We start from the raw sequence: 27,199 nt of genomic DNA, 5'->3' as shown, positions 1-27,199 counted from the left end.
TTATAAAAAGCAGAAAATTTTAAGTAGCAGATATGTACATCATAGCCTGTGAGACTGATGTGCATTAAATGGAATTAGCATTTTGTGGGATTTATTCAAGTGTCTTTATTAGGGCTTATAATACGCTTTTTATAGATTCACGGAAACTTTGAAACCCTCTTTCTTACCCAGAGAGACGGATGTTGAAATCAGGGCACTTTTGGCTGTGTAAGTGACTATCTTATGCATGTCTAGCATGTTGGAAAGTTCAAATGAATTTTCAACCTACCCGAAAGTCGTAAAATGGAATCTTATGAAAAGAGAAATTTATACTTGACATTTCATTGAAAATGGATCAGCAGTCTTTGTTAAAAATAGAGTTTTATTGACGTGTGAATCAGTGGTAATCCTCATAGACACAAAAAGATAAATAATCTGTGGTTAGTCTAGAACATTTATCACAAAAATATGTTTCACATCATAGGTGGCATATCTTCATTGTTAGATATATCATTAAACAAATACACCAAGTGCTCTTTTCATGGAGGGACCCAATTTTAATTTTTTTCAGATTACTTTGCCCCTTTAATTTAAAATTTTAGTGCAATATGAAAGCGAAAACTGATTTTTACCGTGTTCTTAGTATTCATCACGATAAAAAAATCATTTCTAAATGATGTTCAATTTTTTTGGTGGAAATATCGGTTAATCATTCTTCAGTAGTTTGGATGAATCTTCTTCATCTCCATCCATCCATCCATCTTTAGTTTCATATTCTTGTCTCTTTGGTGTAGCAAGCACCCACCCCCCCTTTTTATTCAGAGATTTGATTCCACTTAGGGAAAATTTTTAGTGACCCCCCCCCCCCAACAATTTCGTGACTTATTTTCTCAAACCGAAATTCAAAAGTATCACTAAATCAGACTTATTTCAAGGTTCAGGCCCACCAGAGAAGATAGCTCGCCTCCTATCTCTTGTTATGGACCCTTTTGTTGGCTGTAACTCCAGTTTAAGCCAAGTGATGATTTCCGCTCATTGAAGATTAAAAATCATGGAGGAACCCTGGGTTTTTCCTCTTCACTGAAGAGAAAAGCCTTTCATAGAATATTTTGCTAGTCAAGGACCGACCATGTTTACTATTGGTTGATTAGGAAAGAGGGGAACAGAGTGCTGCTCAGGACAACTGGAGACACGGCTTCCGTTCTTGAACGAGGAAAGGTGGGAATCACATCAACAATAACATAGGACTTGCGAGTAGAGACTGAATTGCAGACTTGGCCTCACACAACGCCAAGTTCTTAATTCTACTGGCTAATCATTAAGACTGTAAGCCTTGCTTCATCGCCAATTTACACTCATTGCTCTGAAGAGTCGCGTCAAATCGTCTTTCCTGAAGAAATAGAATTAGCAAGAAGCTGACTTGGCCGGTAGTAAACGAAACGCAAATTAGATAATTAGTTAACGTGGCTGGTAACAGGAAATTTTAAAATCCATTACTTAACCTTCAATTAACTTCTCAGAGCTTGAGGAAAAGTGAAGCTTTTTGTTCATTCTCTGATTTTTGTGAAAGGAAAGGAAAATGCATGAGGTTTTTTTTAGTATGAACGCTGGCATTACTGCTTTAGGGTGATATAATCCGAAGTGAAAGAATTGGATGTTTTATGATTTAAAAGGGTTTTTGATGGGAGAAGTTAAATACGCGAGATTATCCGACTAATAATAGCTTTCCTTCCAAAGAATAACCTCCACAGAGAAGTGGAAAAGATTACCCTCGACCTACGCAGCATAATCCTACCGAGCTTATACCCTTCAAGTGATAACAAACATCGAGGACGAATATGTTACCAACTGAAAGATATCGAAAGTTGGAGTTTCTCTATTAATGTTTGAAAAGGGTCCCCTGAACCCCTTTGTAAAACTCAGTCGCGTAAAAATATTTGGCTTTTTCACGCATCACGAATAATATCCAAAATTCTTTCACTTTCATCATGTTTAACATAAAAATAAAAAGCCAAATTTATCGATTAAATTTTTACTTTTTCTAGTCTCGACCAATCCTAAATGACAAAAGCTGACGTTATGTCTTATCTTATTTGTTCAAGAAGCATTGGAGGTCCATTTTATGGCATTTATCGACCCGTATGAAGTCTATGTCCTGTCTGAAAACCCTGACAATTTACGAGGAAAAAAGTCGCCCTATCATGCTTCACGTAAAAGGGATAGGGGACCCTCTTTATAGCATGATGTCCTTAATGGCTGAAGGAAACAAAACAATGTGGCAAGACCTATCCAGGAGGCTATATTATTCAGCTCTGTTTAGCTTGGGGAGATAGAGGGTTTAAGCCTAGGGTGTACCTTGGAAGTAAATGGGTGGGTGTTTATTCCAGCAGTTTATGTGGGCTTGTGATCAGGCTCACAGCGGAGTTTACCTTCTGGGTTTCTTGAACATTACAAACTGTGGAAGGTGGTTTTTCAGAATGTCTGGTGAAAATCGATAAGAGAAATGTTAGTAAGTACATCAAATGATAGCAGTAAGCTGTCTAAGTAATAGATCTTTCTCAATAATTTCCCGCCACAAATAAATAAATAAATGAAATAAACATATTGGCTTGCTGCACAAAAAACAAAGCTTAAGAAAAGCATTTATCTCAACTGTCGTTATCGTTCGTAAAAAGAGACATTGCGCATTAAAGTGCATCCTCGTCAGAGGCCGGATAACTATCGACATCTCATTACGACAGAAACAAGAAACGAACATGATAAATGACAAGATGAAAAAGATTATATGAATAAATTTAAGAATGGTTTGAAGAACAAGATATATTCCCAGCCTAAAATGTCAAAAGAGAGAAACAACGAAATCATGCATAGTTGTTAGTCAATAATCCGTGAAAGTATTTGGTCCTAGACCCAAACCGTCTAAATGAAGGAATCATGATATAACCGTTTCTGCCTCTCTGATCTACCAAGATGACTTTCCAAAATATTTAGATTAGCAGATTTAGTAATGGCTCTTTGCGGTGTAATAAAAATTCATCGCTAATCTGTCAGCGGCAGGCCGTTTATTGCAGACTGTTGCACGGGTTCATTTGATATACACTCAGCGGCGTGCAGATAAGATTACAGCAACTGTGCAGGAAAACGATAAATAAAAACAAAAAATTGCAATCTTTTTCGACAAACACTTGCAGCTCTTTGCGAACAGCATGCCTGGAACAGAGTATGTATGCTTTCTCTTTGCTGATATCAAGTTTGATCAACTCTGCTGAAGTGCTCGCTAATGTAATAGTTTGTGTCAAATTATGTCTTCATTTCGGAATTGCTTAGATTTCACACTGTGCAATTAGTTATATTACCCTCCAAGTCATGAAAAAATATATTTATATTACATGAACTAAAGCTCACTTTACTTATGTCAATTGAACACGTCCATAAATCAAAAAATGCTCAATGATAGTGCTAGTAAAGTGCCAAACAATGGAGCAGTTATTGAAGCATGAAAGAGAAACATTTGGGGTATTCTATAAGACTTTTAAATATTTTTTTGAAAACAAATCTAAAGGTGGTCTTAGAGGATCCTCAAGTGTACTGTTTCCCCTTTTTCTTACGAGGACTTTTTTAATTTCTCTTTTTATTAATTAACTTTTATTTATTTATGTCTGTATTTGTTAAGCGAAAGAATGACTTGCTCTCCAATTAAGGCCTCTCAATTTCTAAACTATCCCATGCGCCCTTGCACTTCTTGGGCTTGGAGACTTTGGGTCATCTTATCAAAAACTAGAGACAGTCAAAGAGTGAGCTGCCAGAATTCTTGCTGTAGCAAAAGACAATTTTGAGCTGGAAATGACGCACATAGTACTGTGTCCAAAGGCAGTTTAACAAGATTTGTTTCCATCGCCCGCCTTGTGCCCTTGTCTTATTACTCCTCACAGTGGGTCTGCTGACATTGCAACCTATCCGCCGATAATTTGTCATGAATCATTTAAGATTAAGCCAAGCTTCTATGGCAGAGACTTAATCTGGTAATAAAGAGAGCCTTTATGACATTTTTCTCGTCAGAGCTCGTCCAATATAAACAAAAGCTACTTGGTTTAAGGGATATGTAGACACCGCGGTATTATCGTAGACTTTTTAAAACTTGGGTTCCCACTGCGCTTTCAGGTTTCCTAGAGAGTGATCCCATTTCAGCTTCCTGTCGAAAATTCATCTGTTTAGTTAACTATTGCTTCTTCACAAATATTCAGTTTCCTGCAAGAAACTCGTTCAGAAAACATTTCACGCTCGATATCATTTTCGTTTGACTTGTCCCATTAAATCATCAATCGATCATCGTTGGTTTAAATGTCTCAATGACAACGAATTTACCTAGCCAAGCTTCATTTCACATAAAATAAGTGTGTGAAAACTAGCACATATGCGATTCTTAAATTTAAGGGGGCAGCTACACCTTTAAATTTGTTTAAGCGACTCCACTGATTCAAAAATTTACGATTTCTATTTTTACTTATTTTACTTAAAAATAGTGAAGAATGTCATAAATTGCCCGCGGGCCATATAGCATTAGGTCGAGCTAAACTGGAGACAGTTGTCTTTGCTATTTTTATAAATATGTCAAGTTTAAATGTGTTGAAACAGATCGTACTGCCTCAGGCAATTCATTTTTGACGACACAAAGCATGCCAAACATTTTTTCAATAATATGTTTTTGTGTTAAAATTGCATTGTATAAATTGACCTCAATTTTACCGAGGGTCCAAATTAATTTTAAGTTTCATTAACAGAGTTTTGCTTGATTAACATTTTTGGCCTGAATTAATGATATTTGCAGATGCGAGAAAATCAGGTAATTGAGTTCGCTCTCTTTTTAGTCAAATAACAATACATCAAATGAGATATTCCCGATCATAATTTAACGTTAATTAACGGTTAATTTGTTGAAATTAGGATAATGAAAATGCGGAAAATCGACGTACTTTGTGACACAAACAATTTGTAGGAATCTACGCGGTACACATATTTGTACGCAATGCACAATTTACCTTTTAGAAATCAGTTCCTTCGATTTGTAGTTTCTCAATTAATAGTAAGTTAATCATAGATTCTAAAGACCGCCGACCCAGCTTGGATGAATCCATGCAGCTAATCCATACTGAAAAATGTCTTAATGACGCTCCTAACAACAGATTTTTGGTCCGTTTATGCTGCTCTTCAAACTGTGATAAACAATGTTCCTAAAAACTGTTTCATCCAATAAAGTTAATTTAATCGTGTCTTAATAGCATTATATTATCACAATAGAGGAAAGTATCTGTTTAAATGGATTATTGTAATTCAGTCAAGAATTGCGACTTGAATTTTTGTGCATGTTATTCTGTTCTATACAAAGTGGAACTCTCAAGCCTTTCCATACCTCCGTTCCTTATCCTAAACCTCATCCTTAATATCGAAAAACTTATTTTACCTAAACGACAGCTTATTTGGAAAAAGAGGAAATAACTAGAAAAATTGGTGTTAAACATGAGACCTTTAAGTACTTGAACAGAGGAAATAAAGGGAAGAACATAATGTTCTCGAATCAAAGAGTGCATTGCATGAAGATCTTAAGCAAGTCCCTAAACACCACAAGGCGAGAAAAAAATTGGTAGCGGCATATTTGGTATGCAATGCGCTTTTCGACAAAAATTAGACAAGGATTGATTTCTTTTTTAATATTCTTTATTTATGCATTTCAAGCTTCAGTCCATATGTTTTATTTACTATACAATCATTACATATATTAAACAATTTCATATCAAATAAAGAAACTTTTTCTTTGGTTAAAATAACCCAATAGCCCCTTTACTCGCAGATCCTCAAGAAATTTAAACTTCCCAACAAATAACTGTAGAAACTTGCGCAAGGTGACAATTTCAGTCGTGTATGCTCTGATCAGAGCTTGAAAGAATAGTCTAGACTAGTTTGGCCCTAAAATTATTTGTACACTTAATAATTAGATTGCACTCGCATCACAAGATAGCTTTCTTATATACCCATGTTTTACACCAAACTTTAGGTAACTATTTACACGTTAGCTGGAATCGAAGAATTTATCAACAATATATTATATGAGGTTTTGCCTTATATGTTTTACTTTTTAGTAACGTTCTGTAAAGCCCCAGGTTGAAAAGACTTTATGTAAAATACCGTTCGTGAAACAATTGAAACTAGCTAAATAAGTACAAGATATAGAGTGGCATGTATTCATTATGTAATAACAAGATATAATATCTTGGTTACTAAAATAATAAAAGGTAAATACGCAAATGAATAACTGACACAGGAAAAAAAGTTGCATATAGATAACGAAGTTACTTTATTCATACATAGCTATTTGACGATAAATTCTGATTTCTACATTAAAAACCTTTAAGTGAAATGCGAGAATTGAGCGAAAGATGTGAAAATCCAGACAAAAAAATATAAGAAAATAGCATTCAGCTGAAAATCGGAGAAAGTATTTCATACTATTAGGCTGTTGAATGTTGTTTGACAAACTTTAAGATTTGCACTTGAAACCACAATGTGTGACTATTCAAAGGGAAGAAGTCTCCTGCAAAACCTTTTATCACGCTGGACAGGTTTTTAACTTGAAAACTTATTGTTTGAATACTGAATTACAAGTTACTGAGCAAGTATTTCAAATCTAAAGCTTAGAATTCAAGAACTAAAATCATGCTGAGCAAGTATTTCAAATCTAAAGCTTAGAATTCAAGAACTAAAATCATATATTATTCTGCAAAGATGATTGAACGTTAAACCTTGGACTGGAAGGTTAAACAGAGTCATTTTCGACAACAATAATCACTGAAGAACAAGGTACAATAACAAATGACTGCTACGTACTACAGCCGGAAACTACTAACGTCCAGCTTAGAAAGTCCATTGGGTTGAATCTATTCAAAAACTCATGTAAAGTAACACCAAGCACTTACCAAAACGAAAACAACGAAGACAAGTAGTAAATCACCCTACAGTATCTTTTTAGGCAAAAGTTTAGGAAATATGTAATTTCTGGCCCATAAACAATAACTCGATGCAATGTATTTTCTAAACATTCGTGCAATAAGGCAACGGACTCTGCATTCTTGCGGTTCAAAAGCGAACGAGCGTTCTCATTACTTCAGATAATGTTCTACCTCACAGAAAGACTTTCATGAAATCCTAAAAGGTTTTGCGAGATAATTCCAAAGAAAAACAGGTTTAGTTTCATTAAAACGAAGCTTTTAGAGGATTCCAAGAACAAAGCTAGCATGCTGATCCTTAAATGCGTTTCGGAAGAATCGATACTCTGCCATTTGAATCTTATTAAATGGCAAACAAGTTTTCCTTTTCTTGAAGACAATGCGAGGATTACTGTCAGGGAATTGTATTCCAGAATAAGCTATTTATCTAAGCTAATTGGTTTTATCAAACACCTGGTATGTAACGTAATTTTTTTCTTCTGCTTTATACGCGTTTCCAGCCTGTACGAGGTTTTGTGCCTTTAAAACGATCCCTTAGACGTACAACTAAAGCTTTATCTTGGTGCCATTGGATGCATATGCGCATGCTCTAAGGGCATGTAGGATCCACCGTTTGGACTTGAGCAGTAATACGGAGGAGGTGGTGGTGGGGGCATGAAGGAAGGACTTGCAGTAGACATTGCCATGCTGTTGTTAATGACAGCATGAGAGGGGTACGTGGGCATGGGCCTTACAGAGTCGTGCGCCGGGCTCCAGATATTCCCACAGCTGGCGTACCTGCATGGTGATGGGCCCGCCTGTGAGGAATCTTTACTTACAGTTGGCGCTTTCGGCTTGGGTTTGGGTTTGGGTTCCCCTTTGCTCTGTTGTCGAACTTTGGCGCGTCGGTTTTTAAACCACACCTGTTAAAAAAGGAAAATAAATAAATAAACATCCAGTGCCGTTAAATTGCAAATGGCGCCTGCGAAACAAGTGGAATTCAATTGTTGTCTAGTGTTTTGTTTGTTTTGTATCCAGTGGCGATTTATGTTGAGTAGCAATAGCATTTTGAAAAGATAAGAAGCAGAAAAATAACGAAAGCTCGATTAGAAGGTTTAGGTGGAAAAGTTAGTATTGCTACTCAAATAAAAGTCAATAAAGAAGTTCGGAGGTTTTGTGTTAGCATTACGATCAAGTTTGACGCAAGATCCTGCCTTTTTGCGTGAGCGTGACTTTCGGGAAAGGTCTTAAGTAGTTTTCTCTGGAGAGTTTCAGGTCCTAATAAATACAATATAAAAAGGAGACACATCATACAACAAATGCACGCAAAACGGAGGTCAAGCGCGCTGTCTCGACATACAAACAAACACGCGATCTCAAACCTCACGCACACTAAATAAAACAAGACATTCTTCTTTCACTAAATAAAACGTGGTCGATACATTGCTCCTTGTTGGCTTTTTATAAGCCTGCATTTCTCAAATAAAATATATTTAACCTTGGTATCATTACGTGAGAACAGATGAACTGTCTAAGGGCGTGAAATTCCTTGACACTACATTCGTGTGTACGTACACAATCCAGGCGTACACCCTTAAATGATAAATACTCGGAAGTTAAAATATTTTAATATAATTAGAATTTACACCTGATCAAGTAGAGGCTGAGCAAACCACAACGAATTTTTTCAGTTTGAAATTGGAGGTTAAACGAGGGAATTAGATATTCTTTTCTGACGGTCTCAAATTAAGCTAAATTTGTGGAAGTCTTTCTTTCCATTAATAAATTTGTATTTTGGACTGGCATATCGAAGTAAGGGATTGAAGCTGCGGGTCATGTTCGTTTCTAGTACTTGAATGTGCTCTGACTAAACAACTTTGGTGGCAATTTGCCCTTCCAAGTCTACCAACAAGAATAAATGAAGAAAACAGAACAACTTTTCATTTGTCGTTAAAAAAGAAAGAAGGCTATCAAGATAATATTTCTGTTCTGAACCCCCCCTACTCCCCACACCCCCGCTCCCATTTTTAGTTGTTTTGAAATCTGTCTTTACAAAGTTGCTTTTAGCGTTTGGGGTCTTTTTTAAAGTTTATAACACTTAATCAAGTGCGACTTGACAGACCACTTTTAAACCATTACACGTAATGGATAAAAAAACATTTGAAAGCTCTAAAACCCACGACTGATCATATAGTTTAATGGGGCCGGAAAAAACGGAAAACATTCCTTCCTGGGTGCCAATTTGTGGTGAAGAAACATTTCATATCGCCTACTAAAAGTTTTCCTCCTCCTCTCGTTCAATCACGTACGTGTTTGTAATTGTTTTGAGTGAACAGAGAGAATTGCTTGTATTCGTACTTTGAATGGTCTGAAGTTCAATTTTGAAAAAACAAAAAATATTTATTGTTAGTAACAATTGTTCATGCTTTGAAAACACATGAAACTAGTTAAAACCTTGTCACTACGAGATCCTGATGAACCAGGACAATGTTTTCCGCTGTGAACACAGGTTTAAGACAGTTTATAAACGTCAAATGATTAACCAAAATAAAAGGAAAGTTTTGCGAGGAAAGAATTCAGACGCATTCCATGCTTAATGCCTAAAGGGCAAACCCCAAACTTGGGAAACGCAATGAAAGTAGAAAGAGTGGATTAAACTCTTAGAAAAAGTACTTTGAACTGTCTCTTGTGTGTAGAATGAAAGGGGGAAAAGAAATGAGAACAGATTCGCAGTAATTTCATGCAAATGTTCTGCAGCGTTTTCTTCTCGAAGTGCTTTCCTATCGAACTTTAGACACAATAGGCCCCGCCTTGTTAAATGAGACTTTTTTCAGAATATACTTCGATAAGATTCTCAGTTCAGTTCAGTCATTTTTAAATGAACACGGAAGACAAACATTCCCTATTATTCCTATGGTGGTCAGTTTTCAAACATTCCATTGTAGAAAAAGATGACACGGTTTGGGTGCCCCCGATTAGCGCATCACTTGACTAATAAATTTTCTGTCATCTCAGTTCTTCACTCAAGCATTTATATTCCAAGTCGTGCAGTTGTTCACTGATTCTCCACTCCGAGAAAAAAAATAACTATACACTAAATTACCTGTACTCTTGATTCTGGTAGGTTGATTTTCATTGCAACTTCCTCTCTCATAAAGATATCAGGGTACTTTGTCTTGGAGAACAGTTCCTCCAAAATTTCAAGCTGAGCTTTTGTAAATGTAGTCCTCTCTCTTCTTTGTTTTCTTGGATAACCTGAAAGATTGATTTCCATCAACTCAAAAAAATGCCTGAATCGTTTAATTGCCGCTTAAACTAGATCCAGCTCAGCATTTAAAGACTGGAATACGTTTATCCTCTAAAAACAATGAAATCTTTATTACAGCAATAAAGTTCGACTTTAGGATTTGCCCTCAGAGCAAACGAGTTTACATGTTGGTTACACAGTCGTTTTGGTTTTATTCAGATGTATTTATGAAAGTCATTTGTCTTTATCAAACTTTGTTCAAGAGATTTTCTTTGTGGTTGAAATTGCGTACAATCTGTGTGGGGAATTGAGCCAACCCCTTTTTTGCCAAAGGAGTTTAACTTGATGTAATTTGAAGAGCAACGATACAAACTGAGCTATTTCCAAAGCAGGAAAAAACGAGTTTATTTATTTGCAACGATGAAGCGACTTTTGGCAAAAATTCCTAAGGTATTTGGAACCGTGTCATTGTGGTCTTTTTAACATGTTTTATGTTGTTTTATCGTCTCAATGGGACGATATTTCCGTTCTCGTGAAGTTAAAGTAAATTTATTATTTAAAATCCCAAGCAATCATTCAAAGAAAGCGCACTTAAAGAAATAACATCATCTACTTTCGAGCATTTCAAAACACAAAGTTGTAAATCAGTTTGGCTGTTTTTCGAGTGGAAAAATGTTTCACCTTCCCCTATTGAAAGTTGCTCTCACAGAACACATTTTCGTTTGAAAATCGGCCCAGCTTAAATAGTTTTTGCGGCCGCAAATCCTTCGGGAGCGAAAAAATCTCGTCCTGTCCTTCCTGAACAAGATAAGGTATGATTTTAGCCAACTCAACAGGAATCAAACTTGATGACTAGAATTACAACACGGAAATTTCCTATGGTAGATAAATGAAACAGATGCCATAGTGTCTCACTTAATAAAACTGCTATCCCAAACTTATTAAGAAGAGGGAATCAATTTATAACTTATCATTCCTTGATAGGAGGATTGAGAAAGGTTTTGATATGCTCTTGTTTTATCTTGGAGCTTGTTACAAGTTCTAAGCCCACACATCGCGCCCCAGTGAGCACGAGTAAAATAATCGATCGATCGAATAGTGCTCACAAAAAATATGCCAAAACAACCAAACAAGGCTCATAGTGAGGAGACCAGTGGTGTGCCAGTCTTAGATAAGTATTATATTCGATTAAGGCTTTACTTAGAGGGCTTTTTGGTTCTGTGGAGACCAAGACAAGACCATTGTTCCCATTTCGCGTCTAAAAATAAAGGAGGCCTACCATACGGCGGAGCGACCATTGGAGAAAACATGTCCGCGGTTCGCGGAGGCATGTTTAGACCGTTGACTGGATACGGTGGGTAATGATTCAGAAAACCCGCCATCTTGGATTCCTGGTGTAAGTTATGGAGTGCGTTGTATGCCGTGTGCTGCGGATGCAAATGAAAACACGAAATGATCAGCTCGCGGCTTAGACGCACGACCTTCTTCGCCAATTTGGCCCCTTCGGGACCCCCTGCAGATCATACCTGTCAAAGATATTAATACAGAAAGACGGGACAGAAAATCCGCTTGATAAAGCACTCTTCCTGAAATTCAACGTAACAAAAACAAGCCTGTCAAAGCTACACCCAGCCGGATTATTGTTCCCGGGTCAGAGAAAATATTCACGCGATTAGGTGGGCAAACTCAGGAGAGCTCAGAAACCGCCGTTCCAAGCCAATCAGTGCAGCGAGCGAGGCTGAATGCTTTAATTGAGCTCAAATCAAACGCAGGATAATCGTTGCTTTTTTTCTAATTTGGGACAATGTGGGAGGTCGTTAGTTTTGCAATGGTAGCCAAAAAGGAAGCCGCATGATTGTAAATGAAAAATACAAAGTCAGTCGATTAAAGCTGACTCTTTGTCACGAGAATTAAAAGCATGCATATCTTCGCGCGAGAAGCTACTTCGTGGTCATTCTTATGACAATCGGAAACATTAGGCGTAATATTTCCTTTCTGTGCGCAATTTAAAGAACAGTCATGAACGATCGATATTTATCGTGAGAGAATCCTTGTGAAAAAAAAGTAAAAATTCAATCAATAAGTAAGGTAAAAATGCAAAATCCTCAAAAGAAAAGAACAAAATCTGCAAAGGTAATGAAAGAGATGCGGTTTCATTTATGTTGTTAATTATCGTCACCTCAAGAAGTCTTCAAGGTAATTAATGATCATGCCTCATATTCCGGGGAATATGCTGGAAGTAAGGAGCATTTCTCAATATCCTAGGACTGTGTTGAACAAGAAGAAAGAAAGATGTGAAAGCTGTAACTCGCGCTCGACATGATGGGCCACTTCAACCTTCCTCAGGCCAGTTTAGTTCTTATCTCATCAGCAACAAGGCGTAAATTGCTCTGGGTGTCTTGTCTGTGTCTAGTTAACCTAACTAGTGTCGACAACATTTCATTTACAATCACATCATCACTGCCTTACGAAGGAATTCTGTCAAAACCGAACTATACGAGCAACAGTTTCTAAATCATTATTATTTTACTTCTTATGCTAAATGGAAAGGGAAGACTTGATTCCAATTAAAACATTAGTTTTGTCCAAAAAAAATTTATTGTAACCCTTTTTTTGAGTACGCTTTTATACATTTCCGTTGTGGAATTTCTGCAGTCTGAACATATCATTTAAGTTGAAAAGTACCGGCATCTATATGTACAAGGTCAGTTAAAAATCACTGATCTTCTTGCGCGGTTTTGTTGTCGTTGAAATCAATAATCCTTTTCAACGAAATTTAAAAAGTTTTCGATGGCTTGTTGGCAAAATACTTCTGTTGTCGTAACTTGGGAAGGTGCCAGTCTGTCTAAAACTTTAAAGGAATTCTAGCTTCTACCAGGGATTTAAGGTTGATATCGGAACATTCTATGATCAATCTATCTGTCAAACGATCCCTAACCTTCATGACTTGAGAGACAAATGAAGACAAATCGGTGAAAAAGCTTTAGAGAGGATTAAATCTCCATTTTTTGTACTTTGTGCCCCTTCGCAAGTCGTTTTACAAAACTAATAATTAATATTGAAAGGCCATAATCCTAAATTTCGCCAGAAACACGTGTGAAGAACGGGTTTACAAGATTAATTAAACGGTAAACCTCCTTACCAAGGAGAATGGAAAAGGAGAGAACCAACGGATATATTTTCGCGCCCCAGTGACCGGTGACTCGTGTCGTTAATTTACGAAAGGAAACCACAGACCTGTAGATATTGAAAGATCGCGATTGATAACCTGGGATTTTGATGAGTGAGTCTTTAGGTAATGAGAGAATGTTGAGAATAGGACATAAAGTATTACTTACAAACTCAAAAGCTTGCGTTTCCTTGAAGAAACAATTCAGAGAACTTTTTGAGAAGAAGGAACGCGGAGAGGGAAGGCAAGCGTTGTAGGTTTGATGCGATGAAAAAGGCATTTCTTTTTCTTTGATCTCCTTCGATAGAAATTTCTAGTCATGTAAAACGCCAGGAGCTTCCTGGATGAAGACGTATCTAGGGACTCTTTATGGAAGTTAAGTTTCGAGAGTTGCACCTTTAATTTAATTCTTGAGGAAAAAACGGATGTCCCATAGATTCGCACGCTCTAATCCACTGACAGCCTAGTTTAGTGAAAGGCTGGCTTAACTCAAATTGTTTGACGATGGTATATTGCCTGAAATGACACAACTGAGAATTGGCGGCCTTGCGTAAAGGTTAATTTTGAAAGACGCACAAGGAGTTATGATCCTTTTATTCGTCCGTTGTATTTGCAATTGCACACAATAGAAGCCCAAAGAAATGATAAATATCTCCTCTTACGTCACAGAAGAACGAATAATTCATCGCTTGCCCAAATTCAAAGGATTTTCAATTAAAACCAAACGCGGACTAATTATCGTTTTAATTTTAAGACTGTTAGATTTGGTCTTGCCTTTAAGCTCAAGATATTGGAAACATGGGAACAGAATGCGATACACCACCCTTTGTAAACAAAGTGGGTTGCATTTTAAATAGCAAAACCAGCCCTGGAAAAGCTGCATATCAAAAATGGCTGGAAATCTAGCTTCAAACTATGATAGCGAAATGTTTTAGATAAAAAAATCACTGTTACTAAGAACAAGAAGAAAACCAGCTCAACTTGTTACATAGAAGGTCAAAGTTAAATTTTGCTTATCGACTTTGTATCAGCTGACCCAATCATAAAAGTATACTGACTCTACTAATAACAATTATTTTTTTTCTTTGAATTCTTCGGTACTTTTTTCGCATGAATCATACCCAAGTCTTTTTTTTTTATTTGGTTCGGAAAGGTCTTTAATAAAGAAATTCGTCTTTGAATACCCTTTGTTAAATCTATTCGCTTTTGTTAACTAATTAAGGAAAGAGTTCCTCACAAACGCTTTTACAGCTAAGGAAGCTTAAGCTTCTCACAGATCACCCTTACAGATTAATAAAAATTTTGATGAAAGGTTTCTATTTGTCCCTTTCACTTGTGTGAGAGGCACATCACTGTTGGACAAAACAACTCAAACAAATCGTTCAATAAAACACATTTTACTTTCAAGTTTAACAAAAAAAGTGTGTTTTATTAAAAGAAAGCGCAATAAAACATGCTTGATAACACGCGCATAAAGTGGATTTGTCTTGAAATGAAAAGGAAATATTTGAGAATGAAATATTTTTACGCGCAAAGATAAAATATCCTCGATCAAATGTGAAAACTTAACAATAAAGCGTATCGGAAACGCTGAAGTTTCGAGAGTTTCAGAAGATAAAACACAAAAGACAAATAGAAAACTTCTCAGGGACTACAAATCTGAACACGGAATGCCACTTCCTGCTTTATTACCGTGAACGAAAACAACTGCAACAGAAACCGCTATGCGATTTTTTCTCGCAATCGCGAAAACGACAACCTTCTAGAAAACGTGAACCTTACTTTTCCCTCTTTAGAAAACTGTGAGAAAAAATGCTTGCACGCGTGTTTGTCTTGCTGGCCGAGTTTCCGGATTAAGAGGTCTTCGATCTGTGGTTTTTCAATCAATTTCACGCACATAGAGCGAACTGAAATCTAAGAAAACTCATGGCGATGCTTGACGGGAGCGCTGACAAAAAGAAAACAAAGTTTCGTTTGATAAGCTTCCGCTGAAAACCGCTTCGTAAGGGGGGCAATGCTAAAAATTCCTGGTGGAAATCAAACATTACTTCAAAACACCCTCCCTCCTGCTGAGATGACTAAATAGTTTCCTTCTCTGCTGCCTCTTTGTTTATCCTGTGCTAAAAAAATATGGTTGGATCACACATTTGCCAGTCTCTTTTTATGAGCAGGAAGAGCCGAATCAAAACGAAATTTAAACAGTGGGTTTGTTATTTAACATCAAGTCTATGAGTTCGTGATCGATAATCGGTCTTATATAAACAGTACTTAAATCTATGTTTTCCGTGCAACACGCGCGATTGGGTCAATCGATAGAAGGGATGAAAACGTCTTTCGTTGGGCTAAGACTATTTGCCCGTGATAGGCTGCACTCGAGAGACGTTATGTAGCAAATAATGATCAATGTTTTTTCAGAGATAAAGATGCTTCAAAATTACCTCTTGTAAGCTTTGTATCATATCGATCATGCTGCCAAAATGGAGTGAAAGTAAACACAACTCTTACACTTGAGATGGCACTCACAATTAAACATAAAACTGTAAAAATACACAATCCCAACACAAATATTGATCTAGAAACATGGTAACTTTCCCTCACATTATTCCTTGTACAAGTATAACAGGAAAGATAAAAACAGACGAGCCTGGAAAAGGTCACCTTTAACTCTCTGCTAATCGTTATTGGGTGTCTGTCTGTTAAGAGCCGCGAAAATGACTACCATCTACGTGAGCTTAAGCGTGTTCGCCAGTTTTGTAGCGCTTAGCTGTGAGTTATTTTCTAAGAGCATATACTAAGAGTAAATGCTGCTAGGACTCTGATTATAACCTCTACATATTAGAAGCCTGTGCGGATGGAAACACCTTGTGGGATTTCGCGAATCCCTTATTATCGGAATAATTGGTTTTCGAAAGTGTTTGGTGATCTTTCTTTCACCTCGATGGATTATTTCGTTTCTATCCTATTACTGAAGAGCCTAAAGGAATAGCTGACTTTCATAGACGACAGTTTATGAAGGGAATGTTTTCTTATTAGTTTGTGCATCGCGATTTCCCTATCATACCACAGATTGGCAGAAACAAAGAGTTTATTGTTAAGAATTTTTCTTAAGGTCCTTGAACTGAGGCGGTGTTAGCTCAGCATGACGTGATGATATTGACTTCCACGTCGTGCAATAAGCTGCTGTAAATTGTCCAGAATTCCATGCTTGTCTAAGCGAAGAAGTCGTCCCTCCCACGAGCCGATAAACAGGCAGGTAAAATACGATTTAGCTAGACAATGCGCTCAGCGCTAAATCGCGATCGAAAAGTACTTAGCGCGCCCCTTGTAAGGAAGTGATTTCGTTCGATTTTCCGCTCTCGATGGCCGTCTCATATTGTTTTGTAGCAAACAGAAACCATTCAAGCGCGCAAATACAGACCTAGCACACAAAGTGATGGTCTACTTAAGATATATCTCAAAATAAAACAAAGTTGTGCCACTGTTACTTAGTACGTTTAGCCGGGTTTGCTTTTCATGGAGCGGAGAGAACACGAGATGCGCTGATTATTGTAACTATCATGTCTACTTGCACTTTCGTCTCTGATGTTGATATCGTAGTCAAAGGCTTCCGATAGCTTTAGTGGCTTATTCTGTAACACTGCTTAATACAGTAATGAAAATGTATAAATAAGGCTGTCTTAAAAGAAGATTGCTTGTAGTATGTACATCGATAAATCTCGGAGGATCAGTGAAATTTTAGAAATCAAAATTGCTTCATGTCAGAAGTGAGGCCATAGTGTGAATGACGAATAATAATAACTTCAGTATAACTTACCAGCAATTAAGAGTTCAAATGCAGCTTCTTGGCGAGAAGGAGGATCTAATCACAAACTGGTTTGTGCTGTCGTGAGGATCAAGACTGTTTAAATCCTTGCGAGTTCTGGAATGAAAACAAAATCAATGGAGTGCAAGAAGGAGCATGATTTAGCACAAAATGTATGCGGTATCCCGCAGGAAAAGGTTAATATAACATTAACATCGTTAGAGTCTCACGGCAAGAGACCTGTCTCATCCAGTTACCTCTTTACGCTAAGCCAACGAGTTAAGAAATTTACACAGTTTTTTTACTCCTTTTCAGTCTGTTCCTCTCGAATGCATCGCAGTTTACATGTTTCTCTTTAAGTCTTATAATTGCCTTTATCCCTGTATATTAAACTTAGAAGGCCATGAGGAGATAGAGTTTTGTTATTTTAATCAAAAGAGGCGGGGATCTTTTCCAGATGCTGCGGCCGAAAATTTTTGCCGCACTGTTCTAAAACCCTTCAAAAGGCAACTGTTATTAAAATCACGTTCAATAAATTCAAATTATCCAGAGTGTTTATTTCAACAGCATATTGTGAACGATCTCATCAACTCTAATTTGCACCACTTTAACGGTGTAATAAACTAAGAAGAGAATATTTTGCCAATTATTTCATTCTGTTCTATTTGCATTTAAAAGGAAAATTTCGAACGCATTCAACGTTCGCCAGACACTAACCTCTGAGAAAAAACTCTGAGCGTTCACAACGTAACAATACCATGGAGCGATACAATAGAACTAGTTTCAATGACTTTAATAGACACTAGAAACGAATATATCCTTTTACTTGTGACCAATTCTAAAATGTATTCATCGCTGTCAAGACAAAAGCTTGCATCAGTTTAAGTTTGTCAGTGGCCTTTCATGATTCCGACTATCGGAGGAAGGCAAGTTATTAGTCGTAATTAACTAGATCGATTTCAGTGCGTGAAAGAGGACATCATATAAAACGTTTGTCTCTCCACAGGTAATGATTCAACTATCAAGGGTAAATTTCAATATTTATATTTGCAGCTATATCATGTTTAAATACTGGATACCGCGCACCTATTTGATTTCTGATTTCTGTTAATTTTTAAATTGGCATTCGTGGCTTCATTTCACAGTTATGTAATTCACTCAGCCAAATCCACCTCATTTTTTTTCGATTTTAGTTGATGAAGAAAATGTGTATCCTCTACCCACGAATTCCTTTGAACACACTAATTCTATGGCGTTGTTGTAAGAGTTCTTTTCACCGAAGCAAATTCGTATAAACACTATTCACTTGTTGTGCATATTACTTGTGAGGACGCCATCGATTTTGAAATGACATTGTTTTGAAATTTCGGGCAATAAAAAGTGACAGTTAGGTCATAAAAAAAGAAGTGAAATCGGAGGGATTAAGATCTACTCTCAGCGCGAATTGTACCACAAAGAGTTTCCCCGGAAATTAAATCAAATCCGAATTTTATTAGTTCTCGCATCATTTGCTCTCTTCGATTCTTAACGATGACAAACAGAACTCCAGTTAACACAATGTCTTACATTCAAGCAACAATCTTAAACTGGAGCACAAGGTGCTTCTTAATGATCGGCCCATCGAATATATATAACAAAAACAAAGTCAAGACAATTCATATAGTTTGTGAATCCAATAAATTTGTTTTTGTAAACATGATCATTTTGATAAAAGCAGAAATAAGTTGTCCAATACCTCTCCCTACAAATATTCTCAGTGTAACGGTTTACTACCACTTTGCATAGATATTAAACTTGTACACAAGAAGGATCTTTTGGCAAATCCCTTCCTACAGGCCGGTAAAAGAAAAGCGCCTTTCACCGGAAAAGAGCGAAGGATGAAACGTATAAATTGCAATCTAACAAAGATCGACAATTGTCAGAAATGGAAACTACTACACATCAATTAACCTTCGCTAATTTTGGCGATGGGCTGTCATCGCGGTAAATTTTCATAAACGGATCATCATCTTAAATCCTCGCCCGTGATAATTGCAGTGGTATTTTCAGAGGAGAAGAGTCGACCGCCTTTCGGAAGAGGAAAAAATTAGTTAGGTCTTTATTAGTTCTTCTGCGCGCGGTTTGCCATGCACCCTGTTAACCCATAACTTTTCTCTGGGTTTCATCAGAGCTCTTAGTGACGCGCCTGAAGATAAAAAAACTCCATAATACCGTGACTTGTTAAATTGTAGACTTACCTATATATTCCAACTATTTACAGTTTTCTGTTGACTGCCAGTGAGTTACATGTAAACAGAATATTTTGTTTAACAAGATGGTTAATGAAAGCTTGAAACACCCACCAGTCAATACTACACAGTTGTCATCGATGTAAAAGTGTCTTGAATATTTGCCTTGCTCTCGTGATACGTAATTTATATTCCAGCATTTACGGACTTGAGGTCAATAACAATACCACACCAATACTCTGTAAATAGACATGCTTTTCCGTGGGACACGCAAGGATATTTCTGGAAAGTTTTCATTTTTTGGACAGATGAAAGCTCAATCTATCATATGTCGACTAAAAGAGGTCTATTTCGATAATTTTGGATTTAATCCAAGCTAGAGTGGGTGAAAAGACAGTAGTTTGGTGATAGAAACCGCGACATAAACGTGTGCTCCAAGGCGAATGACTTTCCCCAAGGTTCCGGCTTAAGAGGTAAAGGATTAAAACATTTCTCTGGGTTGAATTACATGAGGCATATCATACTTGAGAGATCACAAGACCCAAGACTCGAGGCGACTCAAATTAATATCATTGAACGCGTGAACAAAATGATACAGTGGGAGTTCAAACTTAGTCTTCTTAACTTGTAATAATGTTTCGGTTTCTTGCTAACGTATTGATGTGCAGAGGATCAATTTGTCGTATGTTCATGTCTTCTTTATTAGCCAGCTAGCTGGGAGGGGTCGTTCTAAAACTCCACTTGAGACATGTCCAACCCTTAAAGCTGTCATTTTCAAATTTTTTGATTTAGTTGTTAAAATGATTTATTTGAATCACGCCTAAAAGTGGGTTACAAGTTTCAAAACGTTATCAGTGCTGTTTAAAAGAAATCGCATGTCAAATCCCATCAACTGCGCACAATGTGTATGCCACCCTTTAAGTACTTGAGGATTATTTAAGGCTTACAGACACGATAAACCCTCTTTCGAAGTAATACTTATGCTGTGAGCACCGTCATTGCGTGTTTGCCAGAAGATTTTTTTAAGAAAGCCTTAAAGGACACGAGAAACGAGATTAGTCTCCCTGATTCCATTTAGCTCGTGACTCTCTGAGCTCTTAACTTTTCTTACAAATGTAAACATATTTTTTTTACGTATCTTTGTAAATGTAGAATATCTGCCTGATATGGGATTTGTTTAACAACACGCACTAAAACATGATATTTTTTTGGCACTTCGCGTAATTTTTCAGTTGTTTAGTCTTAAACCCTTGAAATACTATAAAGCTTAAATAATCAGCCAATTTTGTGGATATGTTTCTTTTGTAAATGTTCATAAAAAACATCAAAAGAAGATAGAATTACCTTGCAGTTTTTATTTGAATGATCCAGCGCGTTGAGAACTTACGGTATAATGTAGAACCTGTAACCCACTTCGATTACGATTTCAGAAACCTACGCCGTTCGAAAGGCCGAGAGAAAAGACCGTGGTTGAGATTAAGTTTATCACAACACACTCATATGTTGATCATGCACTCCCTAAGGAAAAAGTTTTTTTTCAAATGGAAGGAACAGCCATAGTGTTTTACTTTGTATATAATGGATTTTGTTGTTTTACTTCCCTAAGGATCAAGAATGCCCTCTCTTTTTTCTCCTTTTATTTCCACTTACAACATTTTAGTATTACACTCGCGGATCCAGATTTAAGTAAGATCCGGCATTTTTCAACGCCTTTGTCGCTTTGATTGTGCTAATTTTAGAGTTTCTGCCCTTGCAGTGTTTACAAATAATCCCTAAGTTGCGAAAGGGCGATAGATAGTGAAGTGTTTTTAGCTATTTCTAGAGCAATTTCCTGGCTTAACTTTTATAGTAAGCCGTTCTTGTTATCAGCGGTAGAGAGGAAACAGACTTCCCGATTGCTTAGCTTTGTGACTGCTTTTCAAAAATGCGCCGCATTAACAAAACTTGATAAAAATATCCATTTAGACATTATTTTGAGAAAGGTCGCTTAAAGAAGAAATTGGAATTATCCATAGTCAAATAACGGTCTGGTTGGAAAATATCTCCTTTTTGCAAGCAAATGTTTCCATTTTTTGAGTTGATATTTGCGTATTTTGTCCATCCTTAAAAAAACTAAAAGTCTGTAAGAGAGGTAGTCTGGTATTGTATACCTTTTGCATCCAATAGCTTCACTTGGTTTCACAGAGCCAAACAAAATGCCATTAGGAGGTCGAGAAGCTTTCTTTGTTGCTATAACTAGCACGTGGGTAAAATTTGAATGCGAAAAGATTCTTAAGTCTTTCTGTGAGGTACGCACTTCAGATTTTTCCACGAGATAGATTTGAGGAACATCAACATAAGAGAAAAAGGTCTCATGTTTGAAGGAGCGTGCCATACCTCGATAGCACTTAACGCGCACGCGGAGCATGCAGAAATCTGTCTTCTAATCTATACAAAGTACTCATTTGAAATGTGAAAATAAAATTAAAAAAACGTGCTGTAATGAACGTCAAGTGGTTGTTTCTGAGAGAAGAACAAGCAAGCAACACGTGCAGAGATCTACACCAAGAGATCAAGTTTAAATACGGACGTGCTCAGAGGCTCAGTCTTAAAGCAGGTCTGAAATTCTCAGATTGAAATCGTTAATCGAAATTGGGAGCAAGTAACTTTTCAAAACTAGGTATTCTATAGTTTGAAATGAACGTGACCAACACAGTTTGAACATTGCCCTTCGTGTGGCAGTCGCACCTGACCATCAATTCAGCTCAGGTTTCTTTCCTCAGTTACTGACCAAAGAGACTCAAAATTTTCACCCGTGTTGTGTTTAGTGTTTATTCATAGATAACATGATATACCAAAGGTAAATAATCCAGGGAACACCTTAAGCTTCAATGCAGTAAAGAACAAGAGTGTTGAAAACTTGACATTTTGAAAAGAAAGAGATGTCTTTCTGAACGATCAGCTAAGAGAATCTTTATGTCAAAATTCAATCTCCTTTGAATAAGGACACGTGTTTAGTGACTTAAGTCAAGAAGGAAATCAGCATTGTTTCGATTGTTGAGTGATTCATAACTTTTCCAAAAAAAAATATAACCGGAGGGTCGGCCTTTCAATAGTTCAACTGTCTGGTTATTACTCTCTGTCCAAGAAATCACACAGAAGATAAATGAAAGAAATTAATAATTGTTTAAATGCCCGTCCTAAAGTTATTGGTTCATTTTTTTTTATTCAAACCTTCGTGTTAAGGTTCCTGCAGGGTTGATAGTACGCAGGTTTATTTTGCTTTGATGAAAGTTTATTCAATCGACGCGACAAGAAACTTGCTGTGCCTCTAAAGATTTTCACAGCCTTGAGTATCGCAAGCTGGGACTGTAGATGTTTGCATCATACGAAACAGCTAAAGAATAGATTAGTTTAATAGTAGAGCGCCTCGTCCCATGACTCAATATTGAAAAAAAAATAGTTGTTACCTTTCGTCTGAAGTATCCTGGATCTTTGAATGCGACCTCTTGGGATCCTAACTTCGTCTGTTAATTAAGTATTATGATTTCAATTTATCAGTTAAAACTGCTCAACATGCCAAATGCTCGATTTGTAAATTTATGCAACGAGGATTTTAACACTTCCTTATCGGAAAGCTGTGAAATATTTGTAATAAATTAACCCTTTAGGCAGCCCGAATCGTCTAGCCAATCTTTATTCTATAAACTCGTCAGATTATTGAGAAAAGGCTGGCTAATGATCCACTAGGGCCAAGTTCAGCCGATGAAAAAAATCAGCCCATCAGTCTGAAGACATTTTGTTTCTCGAATAGCTTGATTTCTCAACTTTTGTAAATGGAGATGATTTTATAAAATATAGAACGCGAAAAGAAGGAAAAAATTGCGTAAAATAACGAGGTCCTTTGTTGACGAACATATACCCAAAACAGCGAATATGAATGACGAAACTCCAAATAGTTTTCGTATATGGCAAAAATTTCAAAGGAAAATCAACTTTAGATATAATCTCGTTTTCGAATTATTTCAGAAAGTGGGAATGTACTCATTGTTTGAGTTTCTTAGGTTGGGAAATCTACGAATGTCTATAAACTTTTTTGAAAATGAAATGACAATCTTTTTAAGATGTTAGTAAAAAAAATCATTGTTTCCGATATCTAACACAAGAAATGAATATTAAACAGAAAGGAGAGAATATTTTTCATGGCAATCCCTCTTATCAAGTTGTAAAAGTTGTCTCTAATGTCCGAAGACCTGTTTAAAGCTCTCCCGACGTACGCTTGTTTACTTCACAAGCAGCTCAAAAAGTTGTAGGTAAGACCTTTTGACATAACCTTTGTTGAAAGACTATTGTGCGTGACGTTACTATAGAGCGAGCTCGGCGAATCTAGTTTTATACCGCGGGGGAAAAAATAGAAAATAAAACGGACCCTCTTGACTCAATGAATTATACAAGGTCCTTTTAAGTTCAAGATCGCCTTTAGAAAAAGGCTTAACGTTTCTAGATAGGGAGTCTTTACAAGAATTGGCTTCAAATTTGCATAACAAAGCCGGAGACAAGAGTAAAGTTGTTTAACTTCACACAATTCAACGCCCTTCAGTTGCACCTCAACATATCGTCTTTCTCGACAAAGTCTCTCGGTTATGTCGTGTTTGTCTAGCGTTTTTTTTTTTTTTATATTTGGAAGATTAGCGGAGTCGACAGTTTAGATCTACCGTGTCAAGTGAATTACAACGGAAAAACTCAGAAAGTTTAGAAAGTGTTTGCCAAGGTAGTCCGGGTTTAATAAAAGTTTGCGAAAACAGTTGAGACTTCTTAGAAATGAACGTAGGCTGCACACTAACAAAGCTGGCCGACAATTATCCCAAGAATAAGTGATCTAGTGCACTATGTCGGAACTTTGAAACGTTCTTTGAAATGAAAATGAGACCGATTCTTCAAATACTTGGGCCAATTTGGAAAAGCTTGCCGCAAGCGTAAAGTAATGAATTTTTCATCAATGAAGTAAAGCTTCTGACGCGGTTAGAGGGCTTTGAATAGCAACATAGACCGCCATAACATCGGAATATAAATTAAATTGCTTTGAATGAGTTACGAAAAGGAGAATTACCCATTTTTGACACATAAAGCACCTTAAAGGAGCTATCTAAGAAAAAAAGAAATTATTTTTCAAATTTTTGTCCTGTTATCACAAGATTCACTCGAGATGTTCCTCAAACTAGAGTCGTAAGGCCTTAATGTACGTATCTGTAGGATCTTGATCCTTGCGCCACAATGAACAGTGCAACAATTTCTTGTCTCGATTAACTTTCTAGCCTTCAACTCACTTACCCACCTGCAAGTCAGTCACTTGAAAATCAGAACATCATTTGGACACAAGAACTACACTAATTCGTGTCGTTTGCTCGCCGAAGTTGTTATGTACAAAACAGTAAACGTATAAGCTTCATGCCTTCATTATACCATTGGTTTAAATGCCTCATGAAAGGAGTGTTTGCATGTTTTGCATGGCTTAATTACTAAATATTTTTCTTTTCAAACTTGCTACCCGTTTATGTGAAGAAATACAGACGTGATGGCAGTGGGAGTTTTTGACATAGATGTGGTCCTTTTTAATCCATCTTCGAAGTCTAGTGAAATAGAACTTTTTAATAAAAATTTTCATGAAATTTGCGTGGCTTGAAACATAGGCTCCGTCTGTACCGAAGAGACGGCATCAGAAATAGAAGTTCTGGTTGTACTCGCGTGTTTTCTGTCTCTTCTGTGTTTTATAATTGTCGGCTCAGGGGCGTATAATCTTATTATCAAGCTTGTAAGCATCAAATAAAATACACCTGTAGAAACAATATCTTTGGTTCCTCGCACAAGCGAATCACGACTGTATTAACATTCTTAAGCAGTTCTTTTGGCACCAGGCGAGTCGAAAAACCAAAATTTACTCCTAGTCTCCTTTCGCGAACCCAAAACATTAAGAAACATTATAGCAAGTTCAAACGATAAAGAAAAGGAAGGTGTATTTATTTTACAGACTGTCTTAAGACGAAATAAAGCGCTTAGTTTATCATTGCTTTAGCTCGCCCGGATTACTCTAACACAGACACAAGAGTGTTGGTTTGTTGTCTAAAAGTAAACAGCTAAACGGTAGTTGCGCAAACTTTGACTCGGCGGAGTTTGACATTCCGACAAACTACTACACCGTTAAATTGCTTTTGAAACGGGATACGCATTTGATCTTCTTTAGAAGAATATGTCGTGAATCGCTAAATGGCAATGCTTTTAAGATAAACGAAAAAGCGGATTGTTTGGTCGGATTACAATATATTCTACTTTCACTTTAAATATGCAAGAACCGAAAAATCGATGAAGAGATGGTCGTTTTTTAAGGCTATGCAAGTGCATCTTGATGTTTCACGTAAAACATCTTCGCAAAACACCAGCTGTAAAAGGCACTAGGAAAAGGTCAAAACACCCCTTTGAATTTTGGTATTTCTTTAAAAACGGCCAAGGAAATATGTAGAGCAAACAAATTTCATAATCGATTTGTCATTGATTCAATATCCCCCTAACTGAAATTAAAGGAACGAATCATATTGTCCGTGCAGGGGAAAAGATGAAGTGTTTGACTGACTATATTATATTGATCATGATGTTTGTAAGGTGATTTTTATGCTGTAGACAGAGAGAGCGAAACCTGCTGAATTGTTATGTTTCTGTCTGAAAAATTCGTCTCAATTTTTCAGTCTTAACTAAAAATTTTTCTGAAAATTATTTAGTTTCCTGCGGGAAAGATAATTCAAACATCAGCCAAAGAGCTGAAAAATAAATGTAAGGTGAGAACATGTATTCGGTTGTACGTAAGAAACTAAAACTTTAAATTTCACGTATGAAATAGCTGGTGTAAAGCAGTTTAAAACGGGTTTTAGTAATTAAGTGATCCGTTTTTATCTCCCGTGCGAAAACTGTGATCAGTTTAAACCCAGGGAACGTTTAAGGAAACGTTTGAATACGCCGCAAATCAACACACCAGAGTGAAATTGTTTAAAGTGACGTCTAGAACATGATTGCCCCGAACGGGAAATGACTGTTTTGCTTTGAAAATGTTTAGTTAAACTATTACACGGAAAAATAGGAGGTCTTCTCAGATCCCGAAACTCTTTCAAACGGATTAGAAATATGTCAGTTTGATCTCTCTGTTTACTCAGAAAAGGCTTCCTAAACGAAGGAGTTAATTTTTCTAAGAAAAAGTAGAAGAACACTCCATTTCCGAAGAAAACTCATAATCGAGTTCCTTGTACAGATGGCAAAACATTCAGATACCTTCGGCAAGCTTTTTATTGTTAAGGGAAACTCATTTGCCGACATAATTTCGCTTTTATTGCGGTAATCAAATCCGCAATTATATCTTCTTGGTGTCAATAGCAACAATTTTATTAAAGTTTTAATTTAATTAGTAGCATGAAAAAATAAAAGCGATCGCTTAATTTTCCCTCTAAGTACCCAACAACCGCGTACAGTATTTAGATTGAGGGGATATTGTTTCAGTAATAATTGTTAATATCCTTGCTGCAATCTCGGCGGTCGCTTTGTTGGAAGGCGCGCGTGTAGGAAAAATTTACATTAAGCCAAAGTGATTAAACTGAGCTGTGTTGTGGACGCTCAGTTTCGCTGTGACACAGAACGTAACGCAATGGTTAAAAAGCGGGGAGATTAACGAATGTGTCATCTTCAAAACAAGAACAGATCTTGGTGGAAAATTTTCACGAATTGTATTTCATTCTTCGACATAGCGCGTATTCGTAAAGAACAGTCAAAATA

The 27,199-nt window shown here is 36.8% G+C and overlaps 2 protein-coding genes and 1 long non-coding RNA gene across 11 annotated transcripts in view; 1 reads left to right on the top strand and 2 right to left on the bottom strand.

The window, feature by feature from the left end:
• Positions 1–343: 343 nt before the first annotated feature.
• LOC149033877 (uncharacterized) lies at positions 344–5,173 on the bottom strand. Its single transcript, XR_016182986.1, has 3 exons — positions 5,019–5,173; positions 2,335–2,460; positions 344–1,369 (listed from the first exon to the last, which is right to left on the bottom strand). It is a non-coding gene; the product is annotated as an uncharacterized LOC149033877 (long non-coding RNA).
• A 503-nt stretch (positions 5,174–5,676) lies between these two features.
• Positions 5,677–22,915, bottom strand: LOC113671442 (homeobox protein OTX2-B). Of its 8 annotated transcripts, none has more exons than XM_089194074.1 (5): positions 22,855–22,915; positions 17,190–17,294; positions 11,486–11,633; positions 10,063–10,214; positions 5,677–7,882 (listed from the first exon to the last, which is right to left on the bottom strand). In XM_089194074.1, exons 3-5 carry the CDS (start codon positions 11,586–11,588, stop codon positions 7,535–7,537), a joined length of 603 nt encoding a protein of 200 aa, XP_089050200.1. In that variant the 5' UTR covers positions 11,589–11,633; positions 17,190–17,294; positions 22,855–22,915; the 3' UTR covers positions 5,677–7,534. The 8 variants fall into 8 exon arrangements, with proteins under 8 accessions (XP_089050200.1, XP_027043439.1, XP_027043440.1 ...); XM_027187638.2 differs by lacking the exon at positions 22,855–22,915 and adding an exon at positions 19,415–19,586; XM_027187639.2 differs by lacking the exon at positions 22,855–22,915 and adding an exon at positions 19,520–19,586.
• The window catches only part of LOC113671441 (homeobox protein OTX2), a 28,629-nt gene continuing 17,951 nt past the window's right edge, over positions 16,522–27,199 (top strand). Inside the window, exon 1 of one of the 2 annotated variants that reach the window (XM_027187636.2) lies at positions 16,522–16,628. The gene's annotated coding sequence lies outside the window, so the exon portion shown is untranslated. Of the gene's footprint in view, positions 16,629–19,621; positions 19,879–27,199 lie in introns of those variants that run through there. The other variant, XM_089194081.1, reaches the window with a different exon arrangement.

The sequence above is a fragment of the Pocillopora damicornis genome, chromosome 14, assembly GCF_964200805.1.
Source record: "Pocillopora damicornis chromosome 14, jaPocDami1.2, whole genome shotgun sequence".
Classification (NCBI taxonomy): Eukaryota; Metazoa; Cnidaria; class Anthozoa; order Scleractinia; family Pocilloporidae; genus Pocillopora; species Pocillopora damicornis.
The sequence above is the reverse complement of the archived record's forward strand: the minus strand, read 5'-3'. Positions and strand labels throughout refer to the sequence as shown.

Bases quoted from the DNA above. Each gene is read 5' to 3' on its own strand.
- LOC113671442 (XM_089194072.1), bottom strand. From the start codon at position 13,655: ATGCCTTTTTCATCGCATCAAACCTACAACGCTTGCCTTCCCTCTCCG. The intron at 11,634-13,544 runs GTAAGTAATACT...TTGCATCCGCAG, and splicing joins AAACGCAAGCTTTTGAGTTT to CACACGGCATACAACGCACT. The intron at 10,215-11,485 runs GTAGGCCTCCTT...TCAATCTTTCAG, and splicing joins AATGGTCGCTCCGCCGTATG to GTTATCCAAGAAAACAAAGA.